At 44.1% G+C, this 22,613-nt stretch overlaps 2 protein-coding genes and 1 non-coding gene across 3 annotated transcripts; 2 read left to right on the top strand and 1 right to left on the bottom strand.

The window, feature by feature from the left end:
* Nucleotides 1-7,831: 7,831 nt before the first annotated feature.
* Nucleotides 7,832-12,111, top strand: LOC147216862 (uncharacterized). The gene is made up of 2 exons (XM_086177349.1): nt 7,832-8,776; nt 10,183-12,111. The coding sequence occupies exons 1-2, from the start codon at nt 8,308-8,310 to the stop codon at nt 11,880-11,882; spliced, it is 2,169 nt and encodes a 722-aa protein (XP_086033475.1). The 5' UTR covers nt 7,832-8,307; the 3' UTR covers nt 11,883-12,111.
* A 102-nt stretch (nt 12,112-12,213) lies between these two features.
* Nucleotides 12,214-12,295, bottom strand: trnas-gcu (transfer RNA serine (anticodon GCU)). The gene has a single exon. It is a non-coding gene; the product is annotated as a tRNA-Ser (tRNA).
* Nucleotides 12,296-12,491: 196 nt separating this feature from the next.
* LOC147216864 (dipeptidyl peptidase 3-like) lies at nt 12,492-20,287 on the top strand. Its single transcript, XM_086177498.1, has 19 exons — nt 12,492-12,592; nt 13,136-13,281; nt 13,838-13,982; nt 14,214-14,303; nt 14,526-14,663; nt 14,808-14,882; nt 14,989-15,079; nt 15,275-15,405; nt 15,617-15,747; nt 16,042-16,100; nt 16,494-16,688; nt 16,797-16,909; nt 16,993-17,085; nt 17,229-17,291; nt 17,404-17,528; nt 18,099-18,219; nt 18,491-18,670; nt 19,189-19,351; nt 19,578-20,287. The coding sequence occupies exons 2-19, from the start codon at nt 13,157-13,159 to the stop codon at nt 19,718-19,720; spliced, it is 2,181 nt and encodes a 726-aa protein (XP_086033624.1). The 5' UTR covers nt 12,492-12,592; nt 13,136-13,156; the 3' UTR covers nt 19,721-20,287.
* Nucleotides 20,288-22,613: the final 2,326 nt, after the last annotated feature.

A 22,613-nucleotide genomic window follows, 5' to 3' on the forward strand; every position in this document is an offset into this window, starting at 1 on the left:
TCAAGGAGACGTCCGCGCCGCTCGAACAGCGCAGACATTTCCTGCTATATTCCCAGCTGTATTGTAACTCAACACCCGGCACAAACACGGCGGAGACACGAGCCGATAAAAAAGCGTAAGAGCTTCTAAATAGCCGGCAAAAGGAAATGAAGTGGAGATGAGAAAGGGGTAAAGAAAGTTGGTTTTATTTCACCGCATGACAACGGAGCGGTGCGGGGAAATGGCAACCCGAAGCGAGCGGCGAGATAAAACAGCAGAGGGAACCGAAGGATCAGAGGGGAACATTTGGGCATCCAGTGGTTTGGTATGAATGCGGGTGAGGAGAGGAAAGGAGGGGTCACTCTGGGTCAACATTCGGGGGTCTCTGAGTCCAGATTAATGAGCTCTTTATCAAAACATCATTCTGAGCAGCCCCCGCCCCGAGGGGCAGTTAAGCGAACGACCCCTGCTGATAGAAACAGATGTCAAACTTACTCGCTGTTACTCTTGTGCCTCCTTCCTGCTCCCTGGCTTTCCACGCGAGCGCACATTACAGATGTTTTGTCTAGTCGATAAAGTCTTACGCTAAGATTTTTTTAAGAAAATGAGGGAAGGACTTGAACTTATTATATCTGTAATTATCCGTCGATGCCCAATGGGTTTTTATTGAGGGAAGGGGAATACTCCTCCGCAATTACCTGGAAATGCTTAACATTAGATTATGCCCTGTTTCCATGAAGTAACGGTTAAAACATTTTAACGGTAAAGGTTATCGTGGCCAGTGCTTCCACCTCACAAGGAGTCCGACTGAGGGCCTTTCTGCTTGGAGTCTGCATGTTCTCCTCGGAGTCCCAGATAGCCCAGATATGTGAATGAGAGGGTGAATGGTTGTATGTTTGTGTCATTTGTAAATTAATTTTTGTATGGTATGTGTTCTATACCAGTGGTCCCCAACGTTTTCACCAACGCTGACTGGTCAACACTTGACAGTTTCACTGCGGCGCTCTGACTCTTGACAGGTTGCTATCATAACATTTAAATCTTCTTTTGGCCTTTCCCTTCAGGGGTCGCCACAGCGAATCGACTTTCTCCATCTAACCCTATTCTCTGTATCCTTCTCTCTCACACCAACTACCTTCATATCTTCTCTCACGAACACGCCTTCCTCCTCTCCTTCTTTGACCTACAGTAGCCCAGTTTGTATTGGTACTTTGCAGATCCAATGGCGGTCGCTGTTAACCCGGGCCTTGACCAATCCGGTATGATCTGATCATCATGGTTGATTCGCATGTTTGGTTTTGGCAAAAGTTTTACGCCAGATTCCCTTCCTGACGCAATTTATCGGCCCGGGGAGACTTCGGCCAGTGCCGCCCCGAGGCTGCATTGCTATCGTAATGTTTAAATATCCCTTCAAAATAAGATTCAGAAATGCTGCAAATACATTTATAAAGATAATTGTATTTTCATGAACATTTCAAACATTTCAGATTATGGAGTCAATGTCAAGAAACCTTAATGGTGCATTCACATTTACTGATGTGGCCCTCAGTAATGTCTTCTGTCCTTTGTGTTCCTTTTTTTTCTTTCAAAATACTCCGGGGGTTTGTCTTTTAATCCCGGGTGCTTGGTCTCTAAGTGACAAAGCAGTTTTGACGTCTTCACCGCCTTGTTAGAGAGCCGGTCGCCGCATTTTATGCAGAGTGGGCTTGGTATGTGGGGATCATCTACCGGGATAAAACCATATTTCAAGTGGAATTCCTGGTATTATTATTAAAAGCTGTCTTTTTCTTGGAAGTAGGCCCTTCTCTCACTTGTAAAGCGTCTTTGAGTATCATGAAAAGCGCTATAGAAAACCTATGTATTATTATTATTATGACTATTCTCCTGTCTCTTCACTGGGTCTTTTCCCCTTTGCAAAGAGACTCTCCAAAGACGTCTGTTTCGGACTCATTTTGCTAGCTTGTGGGTTCAATTTTGGCGCACAAGTGACCCAGGCATCACCGGGAGAGTCATTTTTCAAAATAAAAGAACGTCCAGACTCAGATTATACATAAGCGGATATAATGAATTATTTCTTGTGCGGCCCGATACTAATCGATCCACGGACCGGTGCCGTTCCGCGGCCCGGGTGTTGGGGACCACGACGCGTGAATGACAGGGCGAATGGTTGCTTATCTCCGTGTGATGGATGAATAGTTGTATGTCTCTGTATAACGTAGGTGTCAAACTCAACAAATAATTTATATTTGGCCCGCGAAGCCCCACCATATAACAATACCACAAATCCCAGAATGCTCTGCTGTTTTTACTGCCGCAAAAATTACGGCAGAACTCATAAACGCCCTTTCCTCTGTTGACAGTAGTCGGCACGACCTTATGCTAACACTGGCGCTGTGATACCCCTCCAAAATATACGAAAGGCAGAAAACAGGAATAAATATCAATGTTGGCCCGCGACTTAGTCCCAGTTTTTAATTTGGGCCCACTGTGTATTTGAGTTTGACATCCCTGCTATATGACATGTGAATGCGATGGTGAATTTGTTGTTTGTCTCTATAAAACATGTGAGTGAGAGGATAAATGGTTGTGTATCTGTATATGTGCCCCCCCCTACACAAACACACACACACACCCTGAGTGCATGACAAATAGTATGGATAATGAATGAATGTTATCGTTTGATTCAAAGCCAAACTAAATAAGCTATTTTAATCAATCAATGATTAGTACAGTATGAGTAATGGATAATAAGCACGAAACACTGTTGCTTTACTTAGAAACTTGCATTTGCAGTAACAACAATTCCAGCCACGGGTCAAGATGTTAACATGAATTCCTGCATGATTACAGAAAGGCATTCGCAAACACCCCCCCCCCCCTCCATCCCTTAAAAAAAAACACAGACCTGGATCAAGATTATCACTGTTATTATCACAAATGTAATTTCCTAAACTGTTCGCACAATTAATAGCAAAACTGTCTGTTAAACAATTAATTGTACCGTACCGATTGACCGACGGCCGCACCTTTTTCGCAAAGTGACACACACGGTGCAATGAGCTGTTATTTATTTAAAAAAAAAAAAAAGTTTTAGTTTCAGTTTGCATTGTGGAAAGATCTTTGTTATCACTCCCCCTCTGCATCCCTGTCTTGAGCGATTCAGTCATAGCTGGAATCCCTCCAAGTCTCGGGCTACTGATTTTCTCCACTGGATCAAGTTGGTGGCAGATCTCGCAAGAAGCTTCCATATGACAAAAATGTACATCCTCTGTTTTTTTTTTTTTTATAATTTTTTGATTTTGTTTTTCTAATCACCCGGCCGTCCAAAAGCGCAGTCACTTTCCGAAGCTAGCGTGGGCATTTCAGATGAAGACAGCAGAATAAGAGAAGGGAAAGAAAAACACGTTATGTGAGTTTCCTGCACATTAACATTGTGGTCCGGGTTCCATATCCCTGTTGCTGATGCTGACTCAGAGAGTGCGATAATAATAACCAGTTTTAGAGCTGCAGTAAGTCTCAACGACGTTCAGACATGGGATATGAAGTTTTCAGTGCAGAATATGAGGAAATGGTGAAGATGATTTTTAGGCTTGTGTGGCAGCGCCTGCTTGTCTCTTCCTTTTTGTCAAGGCTTTGTGTCCCGTCTATTTTTTTTCGCCATCCTCTCCCTTCTCGCAAACCCCTGCGCCGTAAAAACATTTACCACATGAACAAATGCACCCACACACACACACACACACACATACATGGCTTTATCCCTGGAGAAGCATGAGTGTCATGAAACACACTACAAAAAAAATACAAAAAAAAAAAAGGATGATGTGTCTGCTTGTGTGCATGGCTCTGCTTCTGGAAAAGCTGATCCTATCATCTGGTAAAGGAATAATCTGTGCAGGAGTTATCCTCTCAGAGCTCTTTCCATCTCTCTTTCTCCCTCTCAGCACTTTTCGGGCCGTGACAGTTTTTCTGGTGTTTTTTTCTTTTTTTTTAAGCAGCGTTTCTCTTTGTCTGAGGTTTGTTTATACATGTGCAATGCTTTATGTGCGGCAAACACGCAGGAGTACAGCCAATCGTACCATCTTGTCACCTGATCCTTTTTTTTTCCCCCCGTTATTTCCACTCACTCACTCACTCACTCACTCGTGCAGTTTCCATCAAAATAAGATTTTTCCATATGGCTCCTCGCTGGAAATTCCGCAGCAGCTGTTCTCCCATCGCATTCAAAGTATCGATACTATCGTTTCCTGTCTTGTCGAAAAAGACGGGCATTTGAGCGGATGTGTCGATGTGGTCGGAATCGTAATCACCTCACGGTGTTTTACCGGTTTGCCGACAAACAAAACTTAATTTAGGAAAAAAAAATTCAAGAATTTTTCCACTGGAAGCGGCATCGGCGGATAATAGGAGGTTTTGTTTATGTTGGGCAGCTCCCACATGTGAACACGGGTGAAAATGAGCACGGAGGACCGGGGGCACGGCCAGGAGGCACACTCGACTTAGCTTTTCGTAGTTTACGAGGCTGAAGAAAACAGACACGATGAGATCAGATGAGATCTCTCCTCCGGCGAGCTCACAGTGAGAAAATGCCAAAAAAATTCAGTTTCTGAAACCGTAGACTTCAACTGGCCGGGACACCTTCTTTCTCGATTCGTCGTTTTGGACGGTCTCGCCGTCCAAAACGTAGCGAATATTTGTTGATAGTCTGGGTGTGGAAGGGCCTTCGCGGCTCCTTTGAAAGACGAAGCATATGGACCTTGTAGAAGAAGTGGATAAAAGTATCGTCTTTTTCCTCCACTCTTCAGAAATCACCAGGAATGCCTACATTTGACCACAAGGCCACAGCTAATTGCTTCAGTGTGTGTGTGTGTGCACGCGAGTGTGTGTGTGTGTGTGTGTATCAGACATAGGACACCGGTGGTCGGGAGAAACGAACAGCTGACGTGTCCCGCTGTATTTGATATGGCACAAACACCTCAAAAGGCCTGTGAGTCTGTACAGGATGGAACCAGTCTGCGATAAAGTCTGACCGCGGGGCTCGCGGCAGCCTCAAATACCTCCTCAAAACTCAAAACAAGATTTCTTTTAATATCAAAAACAGAGCACGGTTAGTCACAAATAACATCAGGACGGCTGTGGATTCCACTCACCGCCTGCATCTTTCATTGGAAATAGTAATAATTATGTCTGACTTATAAGTTTACACCAAGACAACCATCCTAACTATCATGAAGCCCGAGGGAGCGGTCAAGATTTGATGCATGACTTTTGCAGCGGCATTTAAAATAAAAGGAAGGACGCAGGTAAATCGGGATCTTTTTAAACCTCGCATCGCATCTCAAAGGGTGCGTTCCCCGTTGGGAGCGGCTCTCCGACGAAACCGATCAAGAAATGGCACGGTTGTGTTGAGCAGATGCTCGGAATGCGTGCGCTCGGGTCATTCCGTCTAACTCCGATGCGTTTTCCTTTCGAATCCCATCGTTTTGCCTGACGAGGCGGGAGCCGGCGATTAACCCGGCGGCGGCGTGCGAAGTGCTCAGATCTTATTTGCAAAGTCAAGGACAGCCGGCATGTTTCTAAAAACAGACTCTGCGGTTTCAGGCGGAATGGGGAGGAAGGTCCATTATTTTTTTTATTTATTTTTTTTTTGAGCGGGGGTTGGGGGGTTGGAAACTGAGCGTCAAAAATGCATGGGAGACGGCGACATGTGGCAATAGGTAGGAATCTAGAAAATAGACAGTGACCGATGACCAAGGTGAAATATAAAGTGAGGACCTCTGTGTATTCCATCAGACCGCTGCGGGTAACTGAAGAGAGTGACTTGAAGGAACTATAAGTAGATTAATGTCAAATGGGGAATTTAGGAGTGCGGGACAATGAAAAGGAGAAGTTTCGTCTGTTCTATCAATTGCATTCCTGGAATGTGTCTCTGGGGGGGCGGGGCTGCCCGGGCAGGAGGAGGGGTCAACCCGACTCGGTGATAGAATAAACAGCCCGAGTGTAGGAGGTTTGGGGTAAAAAGCGAGGGGTCTGGGAGACAGATTTTTTTGGACACGGGAGATAAAATAATGAGGCTTAAAGAGAAGCAGGGTGGAGGAGAGGAGCGGCGCGGATAAGATAAGGAAGAGGAGGGCAGAAAAAAAGCATACAGTGAGGGAGAGTAGGATAGAATAAGGGGAGGGGGGGTTAACGTGACAAGGAAAATGAGCAGGCAAGTGGAGAGAGAAGGATGGAGGTTTAGTCCAAGAAAAAGAAAGGAAGAAGTAGGAGGGATTGGGGGAGAGGAGAAGGTGGGGAGCAAGACCAGAAGGCTCTTTAGGTTCTCTGGGATCCTGAGGTTTTCTTTTTGTCCTCTCTATAGTTCTGATGGCTGTTACATAATTGGAAATTCTGCAGAATAGCATGATTGTATATATTCTATCTGCCAAGAGCAATAGGCCAAGGCTGCCTCTGACTCGTCTGCTGTGCAAAGACAGAACACAGATTAAGACGCGGCCGCAGGCTCTGATTAAAAAAAGAAAAAGAAAAAAAAATCCCTTGGACTTTCTTTGCTTATTATGGCAAAGATTCTATATGTCGCTGCAGCAGGAGGAGGGGGTCATCCCACTTGTTTTAATTTTGCATCGAAAAGTCGTCCCCCGCCAGAGGAGAAGGTACAGATGTGATGATAACGAAGCCAAGCCGGGTTGAAGAGGGACACACGCTGAGGAGGGGAGTGCTTTCGACTCCCGTCGCCTGGTTCGACAATCATCTCAGCATCTCAGCCTGTATTTATGTGGTGGGCCTTAATTTCTCATGCAGCTGTGGGTCCCCTTCAAATTGAAAGCATTCTCTCCATTAAGGCTTCAGGGTTTGATTGATCATTTTTGCCTCGTGCCACATTTTTCCATGGAAAAAAAAAAAAAAGAAAAAAAAAAACTAAACACTGGCTCAATGTGTCCCTGGCGAATGGATCATGCGATCGCTATGGGGGTACCCCAAGTGTACTCCTGAACCCCTGCTACTGAGAGGTCAGGCTGATGCACATCTGGCATTTCCTGTTTCCTCAAGTGGTAGCCTTATCCTCTCTCTCTCTCACACACACACACACACACACACACACACACACAAACTGAGGAGGCTCTACAGTCATATGTGCCCATGCAAAACTATTCATCAACAGCCAAACAATTAAGGACGCTCACACATTCATTCATAGTTCAGGTATTTCTTATGCTAAGGACTGTTAAACACTTCCAGGTGGTATAGGTTTGGAAGAAATCTGGGCAAAAAATTGGGGGGGGGGGGGGGGGGGGGGGTCAGAGGGTTGGAAAAAAAAAACATCTGTATATTTGCAGTTTAAAATGCAAACAAAGGATAGTTGGATAATAACGGGGTGGGGTGAGGAAAGAAGAGCAGGAAGATAGAAGGTGGAGGACAAAAAGATAGAATAAGATCAGCTGAAATCTTTGCATCGCACAGAGCTGACAAACACTTTCCACTCCTGTGGATGCTGTGCAGCTATTTGAAGCCTGTGTATGTGTGTGTGTGTGTGTGTGTCCAGAGCCATAGGCAAGATGGAGGACAGAATGGTGCCGTATGGTTTTCATAACTCTCTGAGGGATTTTGGTTCTGCACCCCCCCCTCGCACTCACCCACCCCCACACACACCCCTCACCCTCGCACACTCCCTCGCCCGTCAGCCTCTCCAGCTTTCCCTTATACACTCACACATTTTAACCAGCCCCCTCTTCCAAAAACACACTATTCTTTTTCCTCTACGTAGCATCCCCCCACTCCCATCCAACCCTTCCCCATCTTACTCTCTCTCTCTCTGTCGCTCTCTCTCTCTCTTTCGCTCTCCCTCTCTCAGTTGGAAACCCAGCTTTGCAGAGGCGAGATGAGATAAAGGAGAGACTTACCACCACTGTAATTCCCAACATTCATTTTACGGAATCTATTCAACCCTTTTGGACTCAGCTAAAAATTGCAGATTGCTCATTTCAACAATACTTACTTCTGGTCTTTACAGGAGCATTGGTGCACTTTATCATTGGACTTTGGACACATCTGGACTTTATAAGGGACTCCACTGGACTGTGGTGGTCACTGGGTTTGTTGGGCGTCTGACAGTGACACCTTGCCGATGAATGGAGTTGTGATTCGCCACTTCAGGATTAGTTTCGGGATGACACGCTTTTGAAAATCTAGACAAATGCGAGGTTATTTATTTAAAACAGGGCGGACAAGTTTGCTTACTAAGTAGCCGAACTAAGTGAATTCAGGTCAAACGGGAAGAGTTTATCTAGACAGTGGGGGTCTAAAATTGTTTTTTTTTGTTTTCGAAATTGAATGTGGACAGGTGGGTTTGAGCATTGGACTAGTCTGAATCTGATGTCTTGGTGGACAATGAAAGCCCTCAGGGTCAGAAGCAAATGCAGCATGAGTTTTCTGTGTGTTGTGTGGATGCTGATGGTGTTTCTGGCTCCTGGAAGTCAAGGCCAGAGACTGTCAGACACAGAGGGGGAGAAGTCAGTCAGTCCCCACATTTCAGACAAAGATGCAGTTTGCCATGAGGAGGGTTGCTATGCTGTCTTCCTCCAGAAGAGAACCTTCAGGGAAGCTGGGCGGAGCTGCCGGGAGCGAGGTGGCACCCTGGCAACCATGTATAACAGTGAGGCGGCGGGTGTGGTCCATGATCTGCTGTGGGCCATTGAGGCACAGGGGGGCAGACAACGGCTCCGAATCTGGATCGGGCTGCACAGGATGCCGCGCCAGTGTTCGTCCAGCAGACCGCTCCGAGGATTCGTCTGGGTCACAGGCAATTGCTCGCATCCTCACATTTGACCCTTGGCTAGTCGTAAAATTAAACATCATTATGTCATCCATGATGAACAAAGAGAAAAAAAAGACCCCCAACACTGATACCATCAGGCATTTCTTCGGTGAACTTCTAAATTAACTGTCTTTTTCGGTTAGTTTTAGCATAAAATACAGTGACAGATTACAATTGCGGGACATTTTAGTCTCAATGCTGAATTTGATCAAATCAGTGTCAATCGGTCCGTTCTGTTCATCTGTTTCAACTCGCAAGCCATATTGAAAATACCTAGCTCCTCACTGACATTCCAGGGGTATTTGATCAAAATGTGTTTAATAAGTAGAAACATAAAACCTGCACAGGCACGGGAGGAGCCACACTGGCATGATCGGATTATGGTACAAACGCCGTGCTGCTCCACAACGCCGTCTGACTTTCATTCGGGTTTCAGTCTCCAGAGACTGCACAGACTTGATGGTTATTACAGTGACTCCTTTTGTTTCAACGAGACAGGGCCGGCATGTCAAGGGAAGTTCAAACCCCTTTTCTACTTTGCTACTATTCAAAGTCTGGTTAAGTCATTACACAGATCTAACCTACTCAAAACCAGGTGGATTTTATCCACCGAGAATCTGGCTCGGCCGTATCACAACAATTTATTGTATTCTGGCAAACTAGAAGTAAAAGATTAGAAAAAAAAAAAGGTTATGTTTCAGTTGTAATTCCTGCCATTCTGATTTTACATTTAAACAAACAAAAATATCAGTATAAAGTCATGGTTTCTAAAACAACTTAAGGCTGTTTCTGTTAAAATAATCAGACAAACAATGAATTCAGTTTGTTGTGGAGAGGATGGAATTTACTGAGGAGAAAAATATTTTGGTTATTGTCAGCCAGAATATCCCAAAAGAACACCAAACTATAAAATTATACCATGTAATTACAACCCACATATATCAATGTAATAGAAATAGCCTAGTTTAGGGTGTTACACATAAACAGCTTTCAAATGGATGTCATCATTTTGATGATCATAAACTGCTAATTTTATTGCTACAAATGACTGAACTTTTGCTGAGGGAAGTAACAAAAGAGACAGCAGAATTGTTTTTCTTCAAAAAACAGACTTTGGCGACTACTAGTGGCCGCCCGGAGAAAGAAAGGTGTCCACGAGGCTGATTTCCATACATACCGTTTCATATTTATGTTCTCGAGAACTTTTGGCATCAGAATGATCGGTGATGATAACATAACAAGTTTAAATTTATATTGAAAAGCATTGCAATCGGCATGTAAAATGCTATTTCGGATTAGAACTCGAAGCAACAACAAGACCATTGCGCTTTTCATTTATCTTGTCCTTCTTTTCTCCCTCTTTCTTTCTTTCTTTCTTTGCCTTTCAACAGGAGACCAGGATGGCCAGTTCACCAACTGGCTCCGAGAGGACTTCCCCGGGTCTTGCGCGGCCCCCCGGTGCGTGGCCATGACTGTGCACACTTCTTTGAGCACGCAAGAGGGCAACAATTTCAAGTGGATCGATGGCTCCTGCGGGCTGGCTTTAGACGGATACGTGTGCCAATACAATTTTAAAGGCATCTGCCCGCCACTGAAGGATGAAGGTGGAGGCCCCCCCATTTATACAACCCCATTTCACCTCGTGAGCACCCAGCTGACTCACGTGCCCTATGGATCTGTAGCCGTTGTAAGATGCCCGGGGTATGGCTCAGAACTTGAGAACTCCGCCGAGCAGACGGTCATCTGCATGGAGAGAGATGACCAGACGGTGGGCTGGTCCAGAGACGGACCGCTATGCTCGGCCAACGCGGATACACAGAGCCAGGACTGGTGCAGCGGGAACCACAGATGTGAGCAGTTCTGTCAGAGCACGGACACTGACTACTACTGCTACTGCGCGGAGGGATTTACGCTTGGCGAGGACGGATACATGTGCAAGCCCGACCCCCTGAGCCAAACAGAACGTCCTGAGCTGTCCTCCGACTCCGCCGGCCCCCCCAATCAGCCCGAGGTCAAAAACGTCTGCGTGGAGATGGGCTGCGAGTACGACTGCGTGGAGACCACTCGGGGAATCCGCTGCACTTGTCCGCCCGGCTACCAAATGAGCCGAGACGGCCGCAAATGTTCCGACGTGGACGAATGTCAACAGCAACCGTGTCCGCAAGTCTGCGTCAACATCCCGGGCACCTTCCACTGTACGTGCCATCCGGGGTACCAGCCGGATAATGAAGGGGAGTGCGTGGACATTGATGAATGCCTAGACGAGGGCAGCTGTGAGGGTATCTGTGAAAACACAGTGGGGTCTTTCAGATGTCTTTGCAACCACGGGTACGAGCCGGGCTCCGGTGGCGAGTGCGTGGATGTCGACGAGTGTGTGGGGGAGTCGCCCTGCCAGCAGCAGTGTCTCAACTACAGGGGGGGTTACCAGTGTTACTGTGACAACGGCTACGACCTGCAAACCGATGGGCTCACCTGCCAGCCGTCGCATGACGATGAAGAGTATTCCACCCTGACTCCCGACCTCAGTGACCACATACCTGACTTGGACCCCGACCATGATAAACCCTGGTCCGGCTCATTCACCCCTCAACCAAACTATGAGCATGACACCAACTTTAACACGGACTGGATTACAGAAGCCCCTGAAGCCTATGGCCCGGGCAAAGGCGACGGCTCAGATAATCACCTCAACCAATGGGATGTCCAGTTACCCAGGCGATATCAGACCGCGCCGTCCCCGACCAAAAACGAAAGCACGGGTAACGAGATCGATCACGAGGCCGATCCTGAAACGCGGGAAACTGATGCGGCCAACGGGTCAGCGGCTGGAACAGGAGACGGATCTTCAGGTGGAGCCGAGGATGACGGCACCGCAGCGGAGGCGGGAGCCGGTAAACGGAAACATGACAAGAGCTGGCTGCTGGTGGCCCTTCTGGTGCCTCTGTGTGTGTTCCTCGTGGTGATGTTGGCTCTCGGGATCGTCTACTGCACTAGCTGTGCAGTTGACAAGACCCTGAGCTTTGCGGACTGTTATCGCTGGATACTCCCCACAACGCCTCCCGACAGAAGGAACAGCAAAACCGGAGCATGAACTCTTAAAGAAATAGCATTGCGCAGACATTTTTGTGCTAACAATTTTCCCTGTGGTGCTTTAGTGGTTTCTAAAAGTATTTGATTTTTTTTCCTGCCTAGCTCTGCCACTCATCAACCCAAACCCAGTACTTTCTGTTGTACGCCATTTGTAAATAATTCACTCTTGCGTCATATTTTTAAAAATTCAATAAAACCAATAAACTAACAAATGAGTTGTGGTTGTAAGACTAGTGTGTGGTGCACATATCAGTTGGTTTAATTAAGGGATGATGGGAAGGTCAATTTATAGATGTGTGTCTCATCTATTGAGTCTCTAATGAAAAGGACACCGACGAGGATGGGATTCGAACCCACGCGTGCAGAGCACAATGGATTAGCAGTCCATCGCCTTAACCACTCGGCCACCTCGTCTCCTCCTGCGCCCCGAGGAGCATCAGATCTCAATATCGCCATCGTCATGTTTCGTGTAAGAGAAACAAAAGTTTTGCATTTCAAATTTTTCTCTTCATCCCGAGGAGATGTGTCTGGACCGTCTGCCATTGAGGTTCACGATTGGTCGGTTTTTCTATTGGGCCAGGATATCTGATCTCTGATTGGCTGAGGGGCGGGTTTCGAGTGCGTATGCCGGAAGTGTTCAGCGTGAGGTGAGACTGCAATTTGACGTTCGCCGGTCACCCGAGTTGTTGACTATTTTCAGGTGTTAAGCCGGTAAGTTGACGTTCGCCTTTACAACCATTGGCAATGAAGGAACTGTGTATGACCTCATATTGGGTTCATATGCTCAATTTCAGTGAATCCTTACTGAAGCCGCGAGAAAATTTCAAAATGCTCCATTCAGTCATCCGTCGCCGGCTTAGCATGCCCGCTAGGAGCTAACGTTTCATCATACATTGAACTGAACAGTTTCAGTTTCTCCTGATCGTGCCTGAAAGTTGCCTTTCAACGACTGTAAGACTGAATGTTATCAGGCTGATAGATTGGCCAGTCATTAGGGCTGTACAGAGATTAATTTAGTTGTAAGATTAAGTCTAAGACTGCCTCCTCTGTTCAGAGAATTTTCCGAGTGCATAAACTATTTTCCTTTTTCATTTGTAACTGACACAGGTGTACATATACTGCACGACAATTAAACTTTATTTAAGTAGTAGTTAATTTTTTTCTGTTACCTGGGTTTCTTATTAACATCACTCATCTTTATTAATTCACTGATTCTCTTTGCTTTACTCTGTTAATTCAATTTCTTACCCGTAGGGCTAAACTTTCATAGTAAAGATGGTGGACTCACAGTACTACCTGCCTAATGACATTGGCATCTCTGCACTGGACTGTGGTGAAGCCTTCCGTTTGCTCACACCTAAAGAGAAGATGTACGCCCACTACCTGTCACGGGCTGCCTGGTATGTACCTTCTATAAGGAGCGGTAAAGATCATGAGCCATGCCAAGATGTTGAAGGTTAAACTAAATGCTTGTTGAAACGTTGCAGCTGATTTGGTCTCAGATTGTTTATTGAGAGGAAATTTCCTTGAACAATTTTTGTTTTTTCTCTGATACAATTTCTGATACCACCAAAGAGCTCCACTGAACGCCAACTGATACCACCAAAGAGCTCCACTGAACGCCACAGGAGGTCTTTCCTACCTGAGGCTATCAGACTTTTTAATTCCTCTTCCCTCAGCCGCAGGGAATCTTCAATCTTTGTAGTTACTGCTAACAGCTAAGACAATTTATATTTCATTATATTTCTTATTCTTCCTCCTTTCCACTATTGTCTATTACTGTTATGTTTTTACTTGAAACTCTGGCACAACAATTTCCTTCGGGATTAATAAAGTTGTTCTCATCTCATCTCTCATTTCACCTAAAATCCAGGATAATTATTGGAAATACACTCTTAGAGAGGCTTGATTTAAGTCGTAAAACCCTGCCGATCAATGTCAACTTGCGTCCCTTAGGTACGGAGGTCTTGCAGTACTGCTGCAGACATCACCAGAGTCAGCAAACATCTTTGTCTTGCTGCAGAGGATCTTCAGGAAGCAGACGCCTGCACAGCTGGAGCAAGTTGCCAAAGCAGCTGGACTGGACTCTGAGGAGTATCAGGTAGGTGAAATCATACTTAATCTGCTTTTGAATGCTGTTTGTGCCCCAACCTTTTGTGCACACACACACCCATAAGCTGAACATATTCTTTGCTGTGCGTGTGTGTGTGCGTGTGTGTATGCGCGTGAGTGTGCTTGTTTGTGTGCTTGTGTGTGTGCCTGTGTGCGTGCATGCACGCGCGCGTGCGCACGTGCGTGCGTGCGTGCGTGCGTGTGTGTGTGTGTCATATAGGCTTTCTTGGTATATACTGCCGGTCTATATGCCAACATGGGAAACTACAAGTCTTTTGGAGACACAAAGTTTATCCCAAATCTACCAAAGGTAAGAAGACTGCCCGTTTCACGAATTACAAATCCATTTTCACATGCATTATTAACCTGTTCTTGCCTTCATTTTATGAATAACAGAAAAATGTTTTATATGTAGAATAACAAAATTAGAATGAATAAAGATTCACCAAAATGGAAGTTATCCAAGTATATCTGTTTACGACAAATCCCCCACTATTAAAAGGTGTGAACATCTTCATCTTACATGATTTAGGACAAGTTTAAAGCTCTGGTTTGGGCCAGCCAGGCGTTTCAGGAGCAGCCCGCTGAGATGGAGGCTCTTTGGGACAGCTGCTCGTGTCCCCTCTACTCCCTGGATGAGAGGCAGAAACAGCTTGGTTTAGGTGACAAGGTGGGAGCTTGCAAACTTTCTTCATATTAGCTGCCTACTACACCAATGTGTCTTTGAGGAAGTCACAAGCCATCAAACCTGTCTCATCAAATGAGATCCTCCATTGCATTGCTTATGACATGTTTTGACTTTACTTTTCTTTAGGGAATTACTACCTACTTCTCAGGAAACTGCTGTCTTGAGGATGCAGAGCTGGCCCAGAAGTTTCTCGACTCCAAAGTAAGCCCATTCCAGTTTGATGGCTATACTCATATCTTTTTTTTTTACATTCATCTGCTTCCATCTGAGTCTCCTCGTTCTCAGCTGTGCTCATTTTACTTTCCAGAAAATGTCTGCTTACAACACCCGCCTGTTTAAGCGCAACATTGGAGACAAAACCTGCTATGAGGTGCGCTTAGCCTCAGCAGTTCAAAAAGGTAAGCATATGCATCAAAACATTTTTTAAATTAATACCAAATTAACAACTGTTTTGCATCACATGGTCATAATTTACGCCTTTTGGAATCACACATCGTAGTTTACTGTAAATAGATGTGAAGACAGATTTTATGCTGTTTTGTTTTTTTTATTACCCATGATGTCGTCAATTAAAGTGCACTGCTGCTCTCCAGACTGTGCTGCAGACGGGGAATGTGAATCACACTGTGGCTGCTTCCACTTTGATGACAAAGAATTCACGGTGAAAAGAGGAGACTATGCCCCTCTAATGGAGAAAGTCTGCTATTACCTCCAAAAGGCCAAGGTGAGAAAACCAGGCTGACAGCAGAGCATGTGAGCCAGTCTGTGTTCCTGCAGCAGCTTGAAAGCAGTACATGATCAAACACAAAGTAGTGTGAAGGTTCTGGTTTTCATTAAAATATCACAAAGACTACTGAAAACCTGTATACTCTCTGAGCCTTGAACAAATCTCTTTATCCCGAATAAATGTCTTGAAATGCCTCTATTTTACGCAGGCCTATGCTGCTAATGAGAACCAGGGGAAGATGCTGGAGGAGTACACGCGCAGCTTCACCTTTGGCTCAATTGAAGCCCATAAAGAGGGCTCACGTTATTGGATTAAAGACAAGGGACCAGTAGTTGAAAGGTAACTCAGTCATAATGTTGAGGTCATTCTTATGGCAGAATCCCTTCGTAAAAGCCAAGATTAACACATTATAAGGCGATCTAAACAATGTTATGTCTAAAACCAAAGTATTCATGACTTACCAGATCAGGTTATTCCACACATGTAATATCCCATCACATTTGCATCTTGACTTTGTTCTAATAAATCATCATTTCAAGACTTTGACCCATATCAACATGTTCTCATGTGAAACTGAGTGGTTGGTACTGTTGTATTGTTTGTAACTAACACCAACATTTCTCCATTCCTTAGTTATATAGGTTTCATTGAAAGCTACAGGGACCCCTTTGGCTCCAGAGGGGAATTCGAAGGTAAAATTAAAATGTTTTCATTTGCCTCTTACAGGTTTATGTATTTATTTCGAAAGAAGTTGCAAGAATGGACTGCATGTCCCACTCCAACAAAAGTAGTGCCACTTGTCTGAGACTGTCAGTTGTGCATGGATTGGTTGTGCGCTATTCGGCTGCGCTCATGTGTACAAATCATCCAGCTGCCACCCAAGCATATTACTCTCTCAAATTCATCTTCCTGCTTCCACATTTCACTTTACTTCTTTATTACACATATCAGTGAACACTACATATTTTGAGACTGTAATCAGTGCTTTCCTCTGCCATTCATGGTATTATGTTACTGCTTGTTAGTTACTTGTTAGTGTTATATCTTCTCAATGCCAGTCACGTATTGCATGGTGTCATCCCCAGGTTTTGTGGCAGTGGTGAACAAAGCAATGAGCGAGCGTTTTGCCAAGCTGGTGAACTCAGCAGAGGTCCTGCTTCCAGAGCTTCCTTGGCCAAATGAGTTTGAGAAGGACATTTTCCTCAAACCGGACTTCACATCCCTAGATGTCCTCACCTTTGCTGGGAGTGGAATTCCAGCTGGCATCAACATCCCCAATTGTATGTGGCCTAATCTGTGGATATCAAAAGCACAATCCAGTTGATTTGCTGTGGGTTGTCTACTTGGCTGTATTACATTGGATTACAATATGAGTGCTGTTTTTGCAGATGATGACATCAGGCAGTCAGAGGGCTTTAAGAATGTGTCTCTGGGAAATGTGCTGGCTGTAGCTTATGCGACACAAAAAGACAAACTTACTTTCCTGAAGGAAGAGGACAAAGTGAGTTGTGCAGGTCCTCCATAGCATTTTTGTCCTCCCTTTTGACAGGCTGCCATTAATTGTTTTGTGTGTTTTTGTTCAAGGATTCATTCATCAAGTGGAAGGGCCCATCGTTTGAGGTGCAGGTTGGACTCCATGAACTGTTGGGCCACGGCAGCGGCAAGCTGTTCATCCAGGTCAGTGAAACATCCCGCTGTTCTCATAGACATTTAGGTTGAAAATTACTTTAAGGGATTTTTAAATGTTGCTGATAGGTCCTCATTACACACTTATTTTAATAACAATGTATGCATGTTTCCATCTGTCATCTTAACCACAGGACGAAAACGGCAAGTTTAATTTTGACCAAAGCAAAGTGACCAACCCAGAAACTGGCGAGCTGGTGAGCCTGTGCAAAGTGTTGCTCTCAGGGTCCTGAATTGATGGTGACCTTTTAACGGCGTGTTCGATTGGTGAAGAAAACACTCTATTTATGGCATGAATGTGTCTTCTAGGTGTCCAGTTGGTACAAGGCCAATGAGACGTGGGACAGTAAGTTCACCACGATCGCCTCCTCATATGAAGAATGCCGCGCCGAGTGTGTTGGACTGAATCTTTGTCTCAGCAAGGAAGTACTTCGGTGGGTCACATATTGCTCTCCAACGCTATTGTGTTTTAAAGTTTCAGAAACATTATTTGTTTAACCCTTGTGTTTTCTACATAGAGGAACTCCTGTTTTAACATTCGCTGTGTTCCATTAACGTCATCTCATACAGTGCTTCAAAGGAAAACATTTGTCTTGCCATATTCTTCTGTCACCTTAGAGCATTGTGTAATTTTCTTCATATTAAAATTATCATGATGTTCAACAATAACAGCACACTTTTTAGATTGATATAAGCAATCGTGAAACAACTTGGGTAAAAAGAACCATTCCAGGTTCAATTAAGAAGGTGGTAAAATCAACTGAGCAACAATTAAATGGATTGGAAGTCATAATTTTATCTCCTGAGAGGAATCAAACAAAAATGACCTTGTTTAAGTCTGATTTTTTTTTTCTTTTTAATTGAAAATAATTTGTTTACTTAAATGGTAGAAGTGCAGTGTCCTGGAATCGCTTCAAATTGAAAATGGATAAAAGGTTTAGTTTATAGTCCCCTGTGCTTTATGTACTCAACTGGACACAGCGGTCGGTGTGCTTGTGTTTCAGTATTTTTGGACACGAGGGACAGGATGCTGAGGAGGTGGTGTATGTGAACTGGCTCAGCATGGTCCGAGCTGGCCTATTGGGCCTGGAGTTCTACACACCAGAAACCAAGAGCTGGAGACAGGTAATGTGTCATGGCCACAGCATTGGCTCTCAGAGAAGCGGTCGCTTTCTCTTTATTTGGACTGCGTCGTAACATGCAGTGATGAAACATAGCTATGGTTCAAATAGAAATATGGAGATACAAAGTGTTGTGTGCAGAGTGTTCAGCCAACACATCTTAGCTTCACAGTTGCACTTTGTCACCCTGTCGAGTTGTTTACATGAAAGCGAGTGTACATGTAAAGCATAATACAATTCCTGTCCTCATGTATTTATCTCTCTGTCTATCTCAGGCTCACATGCAGGCTCGTTTTGTGATCCTTCGCGTGCTGCTGGAGGCAGGGGAGGGTCTGGTCGGCCTGGAAGAAGAGACCGGACGTGACGGCAAGCCTGATGCCAGAATCACAGTAGACCGAAGCAAGATCCAAACTGTCGGCCAGAAGGCCATTCACAGATTCCTTTGTAAACTGCAGGTACATACTGTATACTTTCTTTATACAGTAAGAAAATATACAAATTATATATAATCTTTAACATACTGAATTGTTTGTACAACTGTAAAACATTTTCAAAATCCAATAACCTTGAAATGAACCTTCATAGTAAGTATCAAAAAAGAACAAAATGGATTTGATTTGAAAAAAAAAAAAAAATCTCAGAAAGATATATAATCCTTTGGCATTATGGATTGCATTTCCAAAATTGTAAATGTTATCTTACATATGTTGAAAAACATTTATATTGCTGCTGAGGGCAGGTGTCTGATGTCTCCAAACTGATTTACACTTAAAGAACACGGGTGCTGTGCAGCACTGAGCACATCGGCTCTCCCCTTTCCCTTCTGGAAAGAAAATTCTATGCTCCGACTCTTTTATATTTCAGGCAATTCCAACAGACCATAATAGTTTTGGTTATTCTCGTAAAACACTGTAGACATTTATTTTAGGTATCAATTCTCACCTGTTGCGGACCTGATTTTGCTCATTCCTAGGTGTTCAAGTCGACCGCAGATGTGGAAGGAGGCAGAGCTCTCTATGATGGCTACTCCACTGTCTCTGAAAATGGCCCTCACAACTTCCTGCGTCTCCGTGAGACGGTGCTGCTGCGAAAGGAAGCTCGCAAGATGTTCGTTCAGGCCAATACCAGAGTTGCAGGTCAGTCTTCATTCCTAAACTGACTTTTATAGCAACAGGAAACAGTCGCTAAAATACTCATTTGACAAAGTAATCAAATAAATAAGCGTCATGCATGTTGAGATTCCATAGACTGTAACTGTACATACACACGTGTTTAGATGTATGTACCGGTATATATACCACGAGAAGACATTTGCAATTATGGAGCTCATATTTGTTGTCCCTCTGATTCCTTGGTTTCCAGGGGAGAATGTTGAACTTGTGGAATATGAGGGCAGCGCGGCAGGTTTGATTCACTCCTTCACTGAGCGCTTCCAAGATGACTCAGAGCAGCTGGAGGCTGAACTTTTGAAGCTGAGCAAAGCAGATTCTCCCTGTTGGTGTTGACAGACATCTGCTCCTCTTGCTTCACGTGATGTCAAAATTCACACACACACACACACACACCCCCAGCAGAATCTCCCAGAACCTTTCCGATTTCATCTCTGTCTTTGATACTACTTGTTCTATCCTGCCTGACCTCGCTGCTGCACACACTGAACATCCCCACTCCCACTGTGGGACTCATGAAGGACAATCATACCTTCTCTTTTCTTTTCTGTGTTATCTTAAGTGGAGACAAATCACAGAGATCATCCCCACACTTACTAAAGGAAAATGTCTTTTTGACCATAGCTGCTAAAGGTTCCTGGGCAGAACACATCTATAAACTATTGATCAAAGAATCAAAGTTGTTGATTTTGTTTTTGTTTTCGACCGTTCAATAACTGCCATGTTGTCTTGACTTTGAGTCAAAAGCAAAATTGAATCCCCTTCTACTGTATTTCCATGTCCCAAATGTGTTATTGTCATTTTGCATCCTCTGTAGTGTAATCAATGTATCACAAAGACAGCTCCTCTGTTGGATAGTCTTATTTCACACTTCACCAGAAGATAAAACTACATTCAACACAACCCTTCGTTTACTTGTTTGTTGTTTATCTTTAAACATGTAAAAAAAACAAACAGACAAATAGTTTATATATTTTTATTTATAGGATCCTGCTTACCAATCCATTAATTACTTTTTTCCATTTAATTATTTCTATGAAAACAAATGTCCTTTTTACAAAACCTCTGCAATAGAAACAAATAAATAACTAAATACAATAGTATATTATACAACACATGCACAGGCCGGTTGTAAGTTGGGCCCGTTTCAGCTGAGAGTCGGACTCCGATTCACCGATTCTGTTCATAACTTTTATTGACAGAATTTCTTGGCATAGGTAGGGCGTCGAAGGGTACCGGTTTGGTGGCCACAGGATCGAGTCTCTGGTTTTTGCAGATGATGTGGTTCTATTGGCTTCATCAGGCCACGATCTCCAGCTCTCACTGAAACGGTCCGCAGCTCGGTGTGAAGCGGCCGGGATGAGGATCAGCACCTCCAAATCCAAGACCATGATGCTCAACCTGAAATGGGTTGAATGCCCAAACCGAGTCCGGGAAGAGGTCCTGCCCCAAGTGGAGGAGTTCAAATGTCTTGGGGTCTTGCTCACGAGTGAAGGAAGGATGGAGCAGGGGATCGACAGGTGGATCGGTGTGGTGTCAGCACCGATGTCGACTTTGTACCGGTCTGTCGTGGTAAAGAGGGAGCTGAGCCAAAAGGTGAAGCTCTCAATTTACAGATCTATCTACGCTCCCATCCTCACCTATGGTCACGAGCTGTGGGTAGTGACCAACAGAACAAGATCGTGGATACAAGCGGAATTTCCTCTGCAGGGTGGCCGGATTCTCCCTTAGAGGTAGGGTGAGAAGTTGGGTCATCTGGGAGGAGAAAAAAATATTTTTGTACATTTGTATGCAAATGTACGCACATTCAGATAATTTTAATTTAAATTTCCCCTTGAATTGTACCCCATTCCATCTCCAGTGAATAATTTCTGAATATTAATTGGAAACAAATGGTTTTATTTGTCTTTACTATTCTAATGCAGTTTGAAATCTAACTGGATCTGTGAGTTTTAGTATTTTTGATTGATGATCCTGATGCCCCACCATTATGAATGTATCATACGGTCCACTTTTGAAGAATGAATAATGAGTGTGACCTAGTTTCACAATTTCTGCCCCAGACTTCTGCACAGTAAGGATATAGGACATAATGATAGGATGGGATAAGAACTATTGAACGGAAAACTATATGGAGTGCTCGGTTTATGAATTTCAATTTTTGTCCACATGAACAGCAACACCTCCACTTGTTGCTCCTCCACTTTTGTTTCTCCAAATATATAAAGTAATATCCTTCCAGGTCAAAATCGTCCTTGTCTTGGTTGATCTGATTTTCAAATGTTGTGGATGGTTGAGAAAAAATGATTTAAGTACTGGTAGTCCTTGATGTGTGGTGACACTGTTCAGTCCTTTTTGATGTGGTGATACCGTCCCTCTGTGTAATGATGGCGGTCATTGCTGATATAGTTTTTGCCTGGGTCAATACATACTGTCAGCCGTGTATGGAAGTGAAAGCAGTTCCTGATTTTCATATTGACTAATCCACTCTGGATCAACTCTGGAGTTGTTCTTGTCACTATACATAGATGAGTGAGTTCCTTCAGTGTTCCCAGATGTTCAGTGCATTTTACTGTATTTTAAAATACCGACCTGATCATATTGATTTTTGTTACTTCTCCAGTTACCCATGCATCTCACTGCCAACACCTTTGCCTTGTCGGGTGTTTGCAGATTGCATTCCATGTACTCTGGTTTTTGCTTTATGTTTTCAAAATCTCACAATAACAGCAGAATTTTCATTGCTATTTCTCCTTGGTAAAGAGTCAAGCTTCAATATCATTACTCTGTAGTCAGGCAAGCCGCCAGACAAAGTGCTTTCACCCTCTCAACCAATGCCAGAATGTGTCCTTTTGGTACTTCTCATGGCAGAAACATCTTCAGTGAGAAGGGCAAGTGACTCCCTGTGGCGATGTGTGAGTCATGAATGAACTATTCAAAACTTGAGTCATTTTACTGACTCATGTCATGATTCCTTCATCTCTATTCACTTATTCACTTTCTGCTATTGCTACCAACCTAGGTTACTAGAAAAAACAAGAGACTAGATAGGTTGTCGCTGTTGTACGACAGCAATTCTAACTGCATTTGCATAAATCTTGTTTTCCTTTCAGCTTTTCCCTTCAGGGGTTGCAACAGTGAATCAACCTTGTCCATCTAACCCTATTACTATCTTCATATCCTCTCTCACTATGTCCATAAATCTTATCTTGAGTCTTCCTCTAGACCT

The sequence above is a fragment of the Fistularia commersonii genome, chromosome 29, assembly GCF_037954325.1.
Source record: "Fistularia commersonii isolate RoL2024-O1a breed Wild chromosome 29, RoL_Fcom_v1.0, whole genome shotgun sequence".
NCBI lineage: Eukaryota > Metazoa > Chordata > Actinopteri > Syngnathiformes > Fistulariidae > Fistularia > Fistularia commersonii.